Genomic DNA, 11,767 nt, shown 5'->3' with positions numbered 1-11,767 from the left:
GATGAACTAACATCTTAAGGTTAACAAAAATAAATTGTTAAAAAAAAACATTAAAGCGGTCGATATACATTCCTTTTATCTTGTAAAAAGGAAAAGAAATACAAATATTACATTGAAATTACATTAAAAACTCAAACCTCCAAAGTACATCAAAAGATATTACATTTTAAAAATTGAGAGAGAGAGAGAGAACAAATGACCTTCATCTTTGACAATCCGGAGCACAAGTATGATCTTCATCATGTACAATGTTTGCAACTACTACAAAGAAACAAAAAATATCAAGAACAATATATGATCTATAAATCAATAGATTAATCATCTGCAAGACTCGGACTATATTAGTATTTACTATAATTTTGCCTTTAAGTTTAAATGGTTATTCGGATATGCTTTCCACAAGTTAATAGCACTGCTAATGAACTCTAAATATGTGGCTATACTTGTCGAAAATTAAAAAATGTATGGAATATTTAAGTTAAAATAGTATTAATCTTCTAACCACATTTAACTCTAATGCTTGATGTGCAGAGAAATTATCAAGATATAATGAAACAATAAGTTTATACAAATATAAATGATTGATAAATTCTTACCTGAGTTTTGCTCATTATGATTGATCCTAAGTTCAGCAGCACCGCTTGATACCATGAGAGTGCTTTGTTTTCGGCCGTTATTGAATAGAAAGATTAAACCTTTGCTATCTCATTATGCAGCTTCACAAAGTCATCGAGCGTGAGCTCCTCTGGTCTAGACTGAAAAAACAACTCAGATTCATAAAACAAGATGAGCATTACCAGTTCTGCAAGCCAAATCCAATTAATTTAGCCCACAAAGGACTTACAGTAGTTGGAAGACCAACATTCATAAGAGCAGCTTCAATCTCAAGAGCCGAGCAGATATGTTGAAGAGATCTTCGCAACATTTTACGTTTTCCGTTGAAGGCAGAGTTTACCTATGTGCAGCAAACGAAAGATATTGTGTTGGTAAGGCACATAAAGCATTTTGTTAACGGATTATTAACTGCACTTGTTATGGTCCATGCTTCACACAGACAAGAAAATTGGAAAAATCTTCAGATTTTATAAAAGGTAAGAGGACATGTGATGAAAATTTTCGAACCTGAAAGCCAACAAGGTAACATGAGAATTTATCAAATAAAAAGCAGATATCAGGGTTGATGTTGTAATATCCAAATAAATGAAAACAAGACAGCCAAAGATTGCTTGTGCACCCTTATACAAGTGGATGATTGCTGATATAACCTTAGAAATTGTTGGAAGTATGAGATGTTTAACATAAACTTTGTCAAATTTACTATGTTGGATAGGCATTGCCACAGTTGGGTTTGTTTACATACATGCTATAATGAAAATTTGGGTTCTAGGTGTAGGGTGGCCCCCGCTCCAGGCAAATCTCCAGCCTCAAGCCTTCTTGAGGGGGATATCAACTTCTTTAAAAAAATGTGCAAATGGCAAAACCATTGCAGGCACCTCAAAATTAAGTATGATTATATGCCACTAACAACAACTTAACATTTTGCACTAGAAATCTTGACCCACTTTCATGTTTATCGAATGCCTTTTGATTTGAGAAGAAAACTTAAGCAATAGTACTAATTAAAATCCAGGCAAGGATAAATGCCATGAGGTTTTCAAGTGTGTCCTCTTTTTATCCTTTCATCCTAGTATTTAACTGAGATGATAAATAACTCGATCTAAATTGCAAACTCACCATTGAAAAGAAGCTTTTGATGGATATTACTGGTGGATAATCTGAAATTAATTTAAGTTTAAATCTAACAACAGCTGCATCAACCTGCACAGGAAAAGATGCAAGTTAAGACTAGTTGAAAATTACTAACAGGCCAATGTACATTAGAAGATATTAAGCAACTCTTGATCAGTATGTTCTGTGCTCCATGCACATTTTAGCATGAAAAATCTATTTTCTTCCCTCAAAATCATCAACTTTTTCAGCATAAGAGTCTTTAGGATATCTCTACAGAGAGAAACTCAGATTTATATGTGAAGAAAATCCCTTTCCTCACTATCTAGGTATCATCATGAAAAGGATTCACTACAACTAAAACATGAAGAAATAGCTTACATTTGGTTGTGGAAAAAAATTTGATCTCTCCACTTTGAACTTGTATTCTGGATCTGAGAAACAAAAAAGAAGCAAAAATAGCCTCTAAATGATGCACAGAACAGAAGTACAAACACAAATTTCCATCCAAATAATGCACATACAGATTAAAGATATTGTACAGCTTTCTCTTAGAAGCATAGCTGTCAAAAAAGTTTGATGTCTTCTACAGTTCCAAATACACATATATACAGACAAAAAGTATTGTATAGCTTTCTCTTAGAAGCAGAGCCGTCCAAAAAGTTTGTCCGCTACAGTTCCAAATACTTATGATGACACCAGTGCATGAAACATGTGATCTCAAGAAGCCAAATCCATAAGGACTATTATTTTTAGAAAGGTAGGTACATAAATTGTTGAAAAGCTTACCAGTTTTCATTGTGAGCTTATCCAGACATTTGGTGAATAAATGCCTTAATTGTAACTTACTCACCAAACTCAATCCAGTCTCAAGACTCTCAACTCTCACAAATTAGAGAAAATGAAACTTTTTGCCATATACAGTGTATATACTCCCATAGTTTGCCTTCATTTTTAAACTTTATGTATCAGAAATTTCGAAATGTGCAGCTACTGGATAGTGGTTAAGATCACAGTATGTGGAAAAAGGCCCAATAGATGTCACTAACCAACCAACACATGCTATTAGCCAAAAGGATGTTCTCACCTGAATAAAAGTTCACAAAGATGTTCACTGGTCGGTGTTCTGTTTTTCGTAGGGAAACATCTGTCAAGCGTAAAGCTGCCTCATCCTGGAAAGTTTAAGTAATCTGAGAATGACTGACCAATAATAATTCACCAAACCTTTTACCATCATTTCTTCCAATGTGCTCATAACCAAACAAATGATCTTTCTACAATAAACAATTGCTGGTCTCAATAGCAAGTTTAAGGAACCAAAATTGATGTGTCAAAGGAATGGGAAATAGACAATTCATGCAATTAAAGATAACATATCAGAAACAGAACAATTTTTGTGAAGTTCTTTTGACTAGTCAGAAAGTACCCAGAAGAGCTGCATCCAGACTGATTTTGTAAGCCCTCAAAAGTTTTATGTTTGCATTCGAGTAATTAAATGATGGCACTTATGTTGGAGTTCAGGCAGAGAATTTTAACAACTAAAGTCATAATTAACAAGATATCTGCAAATAGCATTGAATGATTGTTGGACCAAGTTTGATTTGTCTGGCATGCTTAATATCTACCACAACCAGTCTGAGGTCATTTATGCTACATTAGCGACAATACATGTAACATAGTCAACATATTTTTTCTAAAATTCTTTAGGTCCTTTCTTCCTATAAGCTCTCATGCTGCTTTTTAATTTTTCACACTATTTATAAATCATCATAATATAATTTTTGATGTTGTTAAAAATAAAGTTCAACTTGAGCTCACGAGGATATCTCAATCACTTTCTGCAACTTTCTGGCATATAAAAATGCTTTCTAAAATTAGTAACAGTAAATCAAAGTACCTACTAGGAGAATTAACGACACATGATAAACTAGAAAATAATCAATGAATTACATTTGGAAAGGTAAAAGGCGGTACTTCTAACCTGGAGCAAAAGAACTACATCGGAGATGATGTCACCCATTGGCAAAAGTTGCTTAACCACATCAGTACTGATGTTAAAGGGTATATTGGCCACAACCTGCACAATGAAAGTCAAAAAAATAAATATGTTATTGCTGATCTTTATATTCATGGGCATGTGCAATGATCAAAATCATTCAATAATGCACCTTAATCGATGTTTGATGTCCTAAAAATAACAAGGTTTCCAATAGATTTATACAATATGAAAAAAAAAATAAAGGGAAGGAATAAGTTCACAAACTGTGAACAAAGCCTACCAAGATAAGAATATTAAGCTGGATGTCTGAATAACTGGAGTTCATATTCATAAGAAACAAGATTAAAATCCAGTGTGATGCTGTTAAGAACCAACAGGAGGTCCAAAAGCTAAATGAGCCTAATCCGATCAAAGTTGTTCCTTTTGACCAGGTCTACAAACGTTTTACACATGGGAAATAGGAGAAACATGATTAGTTGCAGGTTCACTAGTTGTCATTACAGAAAGTAACAGCCTTCCAGTTATGTTGAAGTTCGCCCAAAAATAAAAATAAAATATGTATATATATAATATAATCTTTGGTTTAGGGAAACAGATTTTCAATTGTAGTTCAATAAGAGAATAATAAAATACCACCATAGCAATGGGTAAAAGTGTAACTGGCACAAGCCAGTCAAGACAATATTTGATACAAATATGATTCAAAGAGAACACAACGAAGATACACACTCAACAGCATTGCCACCCATATATCATCTCACCTTTGCACGCTTTAACTCATGTCCTGTGGAATTCTTGCTCTCTATAAAGGAACTCAGTCGTGAACGGATGTGACATTTTGTAACGTCTTCCTGCAAAACCTGCAGACATAAGTTGCATTATTAGAGCAGCCTTTATTTTACAATCTATGAAAAGCATCAATCTAATTGAATGTTTCAAGCAGTTCAAATAAAAAGATCTAGACTCAAACAACCTCAAAGGATGATAAATGAAAAGGCAAAAAGAAAATCAGTTCCACCCATTCAATTTTTTTCACTATAATTCTTTATCTATGAAAATTTTCAAATACCATAACTAGCTGTCCTGTGCCCACTTGCAACTTTAGACATTAAAAGATTAATATCATAGCAAATAAATAACCACCTGAAATCCAAAACCAAGCTAACATAATACATCAAAGATTACCATAAGTTGATCTGTGCTTCCAAACCTCTCCTTGACAAGCACAACCATATGCGGGTCCTGAAATCAGAACAGTAGCACAATGTTAAGTGTACAAAAGATATAAAAATGGAAACTACTCCAATACTGGAATAATACTATCAATTTGATTGAATAGAAGACACAATGAGTGCACACATATAAATAAGATCATATAGTAAAAAAAAATCACAGAGAATTTACTCAAAAAGCAAGAAACCATGAAGACGAAGAAGAAGTATTCCAAACCTTCTCGATCGCAATAACACTAGCTCCAGCTTTAATCAAGACATTGGTCAAAGATCCAGTGCCTGGGCCAATATCAAGAACTAAATCCCCATCCTTAACCCCAGCCACATTAACCAGCTCCTCATTAACACTCGAATTCAACATGTAGTGCTGCAGAAGAACAGAAAAAAGAAGAAGAAATCAAACATCAAAATCCTCAACAAAATTCAAAATTTATCTCTTCTTGAACTTCATCGAGTACCTGGCCGAGAGATTTCCTTGGAACGCGTCGGCCATTGGAATTAAGGGCTTTGAGGATGGAGTGGTAGTCGTCCTCAGTTCTACGGCTTTTCGAAGACGAAGGAGAAGAAGACGATACGATGAGCAGGGGCGCGAGACGCGTGCTGGGAAGCAACCGCGGCCGAGAAAGCGCCGGAGATCGGCGGAGAGGGTGGCCGGAGGATGAGCATGAGTGAGAGAAGCGGGACAAATGCCGAACAAGGTACACTGTTTGGTATATCTATGAATTATTTATAAATAAATAAATATTTTAAAATTTATTTGAATATTAAAAAATGAAGTAAATTAATTAATAAAAACCCAAGTTCTTTTACTCTTAATTTACCCTTTAAATTTCAAATTTTTTTATTAGAATTTTTATTTTCTAACACAAGCAATAAAAACCACCTTATAAAGAGATTGCCAACAAATAAATAGATACAATTGTGTATCAATTATAGCAGCCTATTAATCTCATTATGAATTTATTAATTCAATTACATATTACATTAGTTTACAGTATTCCAATAATACTGTAATTATATTGACAACCCACATATATGACTTTGGGTTTGTTTATTCATTATTCAAGTAATAATTCACTCCATTAAAGAATGGTTATTTAATGGTATTTGTAATATATATATAGTTTTATTTTAAAAAAATCAAACACCAGATAAATATGGTGTTATATATAATTGTGAACATTATAAATATGATTTTATTAAAATATAAACATGTAATTTGTGGGATTGCCATGTATAATATTAACTTGGTATAACAAAATTACTTGACAGAAAAATTAGTAATGGTATTTATGGGTAGCAAAATCAATATTGTATCATTAAATTGATTAGATTTCAAGACCTAATGATGAGTCAGAGATACCCATAATAAAAAATTATAAAAAAATAAAATAATAATAATAATAATAGTTTGAATGGGAGATGAAGGGTTTCAAATACAAATAAATACACACACAAGGAGAGATATTTTGTTTTATGGTGGACGAAAATGGGTGAGTTACATGTAGACACTTTAACTTGGGCTTGTAAGAAGATGGGTTGGGCCTTGGCCCATTTAAAAGTCAACAATAAATAACTCATCGTTCAGCCCAGTGTCAACATGGTTTGTTTGCTTGACTACTTATCACATTTGCCAAAAAAAAAACAGCTGGAGGTTTTTTTGAAGAGTTTACAAATGATTGTTAGGTTCTTAAGACTTTTCAGCTACTCAATTAAATATCTTTAGTTGTGTGAAACTATTTTTCCTTATTCACAATAATTATTTTTTATTTTGTTATTTTTCTCCTTGGGCTAACATGTCCAAATTATACCTAATCTTACCTCAACATATCATACACATGATATGTGGCTAGGTAAGATGAGTTAGGCTAGGCCACATAACCACTTGCCTTGACTTTTAGTGGCTAGGATTAGCTCAGCCAACCACAGAGTTTCACTTGGATTGTCCAAGCACAAAACTAGCTCAAGGAGGTCATCATAGTTGGGCCAAAGCACACCCCTGATTCGACAAGCTTGTCGTCACTTTAGGAAAATCAATTGAGGCCAAAGAATACTCACCCTACAGGGTCTGACCTTAGGAGAGCTCCTATTAGTAGGGTAAGCTCAACTCAACCACAGTGAACCACATGCATGGTTTATCAAATTAGTTGAACTTAGGGGCCGTTTGATTCGCGGTAATGTAGAAAGATTATCATATGTTACATGGTAAATAATGTAGAAAGATTATCATATGTTACGTGGTAATATGAAAATATTACCACGTTTGGTATTGCACCAGTGATAATCTAGATGGTAATACCACATTACCAACATGAGAGCATTACCAAGAAAGTTGGTAATCTCATTACCACAAACCAAACGGCCCCTTAAGGTAAGCTCATAGTGTTCTCAAAGAGTTACTAACGACTAAGTAGTCTATTGGTAGCTGAGTCCCCATTAGAACCTTTCACAAGTGATGAGAGTTCGAATCATGGATGATGATAAATTTCTGGGAATATGAATAGTGTTTGTGTGCAGGTGATCTCAGCACCCATGTGTGTGTGAGCCTTGTCTCCACTTACTCTGTTAAGGTTTGTGCACGTCCTTATTTTTTTCAGCGGCCTAACTATTTATATTGACAAAAAAAAACATTCCCAAAGAATTTTTTAGGGTCAGAAGATCTCCCAACCCAATACATGTGACTCGCACTTCCAGAATCAACCAGCCATTGCTGGGGCTGAGTTTGTCGGTGCAAAAGAGATGAAGCTGACCAGAGATATTGGAAGATAGATGCAAATAAAAGCAAATTAGTAATTTTAAAAATATACTTAAAGGAAAATAAAAAAAATAAATAATAACTCTTTTTAAAACATAAGATGTTTAGGATAACTCCAAAAATAGAAATCTCTTTGGTTTTTAAGGGGTGGGACAAGAAAAACATGGGCAAGGACCACAGTCATCTCATGTGTATCTATAAAACATAAAGAAGAAAAATTATATACACCTAAAATCATTAATGACCTTTAAAAGTAGGGTCAGTTTCTCAACTAAAAAAAAGTTTTTACTGATCCCAACTAACATATCTGTTTTAAAAAAAAAAATCTATATTAAAAAAATATATATTTCTATCAAATTAAAAGATGAAAACAAACCCTGAAAATGACACATTCAAATAATTTTCAGTCTCAAAAACAGGTACACAAAAACACAGACAAAAAACCCTAAAAATCCCTTTCAAAAACCTACCACTCAAAGAATCAGTCAAGAAACACAAAAATCACTACAAATCCCCATCAACTGTCTATGAAAACCAAACTTGAATTTCACCAACTGATTCCAATTATTTGACCAAGCTGTAACCAACCTGGCAATGGCGGTTAACAAGCTCGTTAAACCGCGTGCTCATTTTTCCCGCCAAGCTCCAACTGTCACCTGGCCCAACGGACACTCCCTTCCCGCGCAAACCCCACGCTTTGAAACCCCTCCTTAAACCCCTCAAACCCTTCACCTCTGGAACTCAAACCACACACGTGTGTCACCCAAACCATAGCTCCGCACGTGTGAAATGAGCGATGGCCGGAGTTACCGGGGAGTCCGGAGTAGGTCCGGGAAATGGGTTTCAGAGATTCGAGAGCCGGGGAAAGCTAGCAGGATTTGGCTTGGGACATATCCGACGGCGGAGATGGCGGCGGTGGCTTATGATGTCGCCGCATTGGCTTTGCGAGGCAATGAGGCAGTGTTGAATTTTCCGGGTTGTGTCTCGGCTTACTCGCCACCGGCTTCGAAAGCACCGGCTGACATCCGTGCGGCGGCAGCTGCCGCCGCAGAGTCGACGAGGCCAAGACAGTTAGGGGAAAGTAGTGAGGTGAGATCGGTGCCGGAGTTTGTGGATGAGGAGGAGATGTTTGAGATGCCGAAGTTGATTGAGAATATGGCTCAGGGGATGTTGATGACACCACCGAGAATGAGCTCGCCGCCGGCGCCGGAGGAGGGGCCGGAGGATGGAGAGGGAGGAGGATTGTGGAGTTATCCTTAGAGAAAAGTCAAATGGTTGACTTTGAATATGAATTTGGATTTGACTTTGACTTTTCCCTGAGAGATGAACAAAGGGAGGGAAAATAGCTGGTTTTTAAAAATAGCTACTACACTACCTTTGTGTGTATGAGCTTGTGCTTTGATGTGGAGTATGGTGTGTGAGAACCATGTCATGTGTGTACCTGCTAATAAGTGTTCATTAAGTAAGCTTTAATCTATTATGAAAATGAATAAATAAATTGGGTGTTTAAGTCCCCCCTTGATTATGTTAAAAAAATTTAAATGTGTATATATATCTGTATATGAAGGGTATTAAGTGATCGAAACCGGGAATAGTCCCAAAGAATCCACCATGCTTTGAGATTAAAGGGTTTTTAAGTTCAAGCCCTTTAACTTGCAATGATTACCTATGAAAGACCTGTGATAAACACCTTCTCATTTAATTCTATAAAAGGTTTGCAAGTCATCGTAACTACTATATTTCTATACATATAAATTATTATAACTAATGTATCTTCATATCAGTTTATTCTTTGACTAAAAACACTTATCATTTTTATTATAAAAATTTATAATTAGGTGACGAGTTGAATTTATTGGGTTATAAGGTTGATATTGGGAGTTAAATAATTCAGATGGATAAATCCTTTAGCTCATCAGTTACTTGAAAAGGTAGAGTCACATAAAGCTTCCTTCTGTTATGTTGTTGAACTCTTATGTCTGCCTTCACACGTTATTGACAAGTTGAAGCATTGGCGCCATTTCTTTTAGATTTTAAGTTTCCAATTAAGACCAGCATGCTTTGTGAGGTAAGATTTTGTCATCACTAATTAATAAAATCAACTAATTATGTCACTACGACATTACTGAACAATTAAAATACTTGACTCCCACAAAACGAAAGTCTAATACCCAGCTAATGATTAAAATATAATGATAAAAATCACGTGTAAATTTATTCATATTATTAAAAAAAATAAAATAAAATAATTATCAATATAGAGAGTCATTGGAATAATTTCCGGTTTGATTTGAACAGATTTAGAAATTTAGGTTTTAGGTTTTGTATTTTATAGAAAGGATTTTAGAATTTAAATTTTAACTATGAAAAAATTGTAATACAAGATCAAATTTAAAAATTTAAAAAATTAAAAATATTTAATATTTTTAAACACTACATCATCAAAATGTAAATATATAATAAACATGAGCTTTGCTGTGATTATCATATGTCAAAATCTATATAACCAAAAACCATGAATCTAACACCTTTATATAAAAAATATCTATATTTAATTTTTCATTTTCTAAAATTGTTTCTTTTGTTAGCCTTGTTAGATAGTTACATTTATAATTCTTTTCTAAATATAGAAGTCAGAGAAAAATTAAATGGTTGAGATATTTAGAGAGCAAATTTGATTTGTTTTTGGCAACTTGGATGAGGGCATCTTTTTTTTGTGTGTTTTTATAAAAATCTGTCTTAAGGATCTTTCTTGCTTACTAAGATGAAAATGAGAAATTGTCTATTTCAGCCATAAAGTAGTCACTGCTTTGTCATTTACTGACATAAAATAGCAACAAACATGTTGCATAACCCAAATGGTGCAATGTCACTATCTTTGACAAAATCAAAGTCAAAACATGCATGAAAATATGAAAAGAAAAGGAGAAAAAAACATATGACAATACAATGATCATCACATATAAATAAAGAAAATGCATGAATAGTACTATAAAAATGAATTAGATCATGTGCATCAATAAACAAATATCCAATAGTACGTAAAAATTGCATAAATCCAGGAATTGATCATTCAGTCCTCATATGGTGATGCGGGTTTAAATAATAAGTCCAAACTCATATCGAAAACTAGATTCCTACCATTGTGTTCAATAAAACTTGAATTAGCAACACTTGTAGTTTTCACATCATATTTTTCAGAGTGAGCTTAATGTCCTAAGACTTTCAACCTTTTTACTATGCCACAAAAAAATTAAAATATCTATGATATTTTAAATATATATTAGAAAAAAATATAGCACTTTATTTATGGACAATACATGTGTCTGGGGTGATAAGATTTTAGTAATCATTTTCGCAATCCAAAAGTGGAAAATTCACCGGCTAAATGCCAAGTTGGAATTCCGCCCATTCAACTTTGTTTGTTTATATTTCTTAATAAATAAATTTAGTAATTGAAGTTTACAAATTCTATAATGTTGCTGATTCTTGACATAACTATCTAGTTATTCTAGCGACCTTGTTTTTTCTCTTCTTCTTTTTGAAATCATATATTGATCCACAAAGGATACAATGTCTCTGGATGCTTCCAACGCTCTTATAAAGAGTTTCATATGGATCTAAATCAGTGAGATCTCAACTTTTCTATTAAACAATTTAACACTATTTGAGATTATTTTATTATATTTTTTTATTAAATATAAACAAATTATGTTAGTCAAGAAGAATATATGTATATAAGATTAATACTTCATCATATCTGTATACTCACTAAAATTTGAATAATCCATCTTCTCAATAAAAACCCTAACCCCTTATACAAATGACCCAGTGCAAATAAACCAAGAGATCATAAATTTAAAATTATTTTATTGCTAAAAACTATACATTATATTATATTACAATAATTTTTGAAAATATAATAACTGTTTTACTACTTAATTAAATTTATATGTAGATATTGCAACCAAATGTATGTGGCACTTGAAAATATATACTTTATCCGGATGTAATTCTCTAAGTCTTAATTTACTACAACGGAAATACAAATGC

The 11,767-nt window shown here is 33.4% G+C and overlaps 2 protein-coding genes across 3 annotated transcripts; one reads left to right on the top strand and one right to left on the bottom strand.

Moving 5' to 3' along the window:
• Positions 1 to 30: 30 nt before the first annotated feature.
• LOC120267686 (ribosomal RNA small subunit methyltransferase, chloroplastic) lies at positions 31 to 5,645 on the bottom strand. 2 transcript variants are annotated; one of them, XM_039275393.1, is made up of 11 exons: positions 5,418 to 5,544; positions 5,177 to 5,326; positions 4,913 to 4,969; positions 4,489 to 4,587; positions 3,710 to 3,805; positions 2,816 to 2,900; positions 2,110 to 2,162; positions 1,735 to 1,818; positions 845 to 955; positions 597 to 755; positions 31 to 261 (listed from the first exon to the last, which is right to left on the bottom strand). In XM_039275393.1, exons 2-10 carry the CDS (start codon positions 5,318 to 5,320, stop codon positions 690 to 692), a joined length of 795 nt encoding a protein of 264 aa, XP_039131327.1. In that variant the 5' UTR covers positions 5,321 to 5,326; positions 5,418 to 5,544; the 3' UTR covers positions 31 to 261; positions 597 to 689. The 2 variants fall into 2 exon arrangements, with proteins under 2 accessions (XP_039131327.1, XP_039131395.1); XM_039275461.1 differs by having other exon boundaries at positions 34 to 258; positions 5,418 to 5,645.
• A 2,792-nt stretch (positions 5,646 to 8,437) lies between these two features.
• Positions 8,438 to 9,239, top strand: LOC120267939 (ethylene-responsive transcription factor ERF025-like). Its single transcript, XM_039275652.1, has one exon. The coding sequence runs from the start codon at positions 8,504 to 8,506 to the stop codon at positions 8,972 to 8,974; it is 471 nt and encodes a 156-aa protein (XP_039131586.1). The 5' UTR covers positions 8,438 to 8,503; the 3' UTR covers positions 8,975 to 9,239.
• Positions 9,240 to 11,767: the final 2,528 nt, after the last annotated feature.

This window comes from Dioscorea cayenensis, chromosome 1 (assembly GCF_009730915.1).
Source record: "Dioscorea cayenensis subsp. rotundata cultivar TDr96_F1 chromosome 1, TDr96_F1_v2_PseudoChromosome.rev07_lg8_w22 25.fasta, whole genome shotgun sequence".
Lineage (NCBI taxonomy): Eukaryota > Viridiplantae > Streptophyta > Magnoliopsida > Dioscoreales > Dioscoreaceae > Dioscorea > Dioscorea cayenensis.
This window is presented reverse-complemented; position numbering and strand designations above follow the sequence as displayed.

Coding starts and splice junctions, on each gene's coding strand:
- LOC120267686 (XM_039275461.1), bottom strand. CDS start 5,320: ATGTTGAATTCGAGTGTTAATGAGGAGCTGGTTAATGTGGCTGGGGTT. Junction 2,163..2,815: donor CTTTGTGAACTTTTATTCAG/GTGAGAACATCC, acceptor TTTGTTTCTCAG/ATCCAGAATACAAGTTCAAA. Junction 956..1,734: donor TCAAAAGCTTCTTTTCAATG/GTGAGTTTGCAA, acceptor TGCTGCACATAG/GTAAACTCTGCCTTCAACGG.
- LOC120267939 (XM_039275652.1), top strand. CDS start 8,504: ATGAGCGATGGCCGGAGTTACCGGGGAGTCCGGAGTAGGTCCGGGAAA.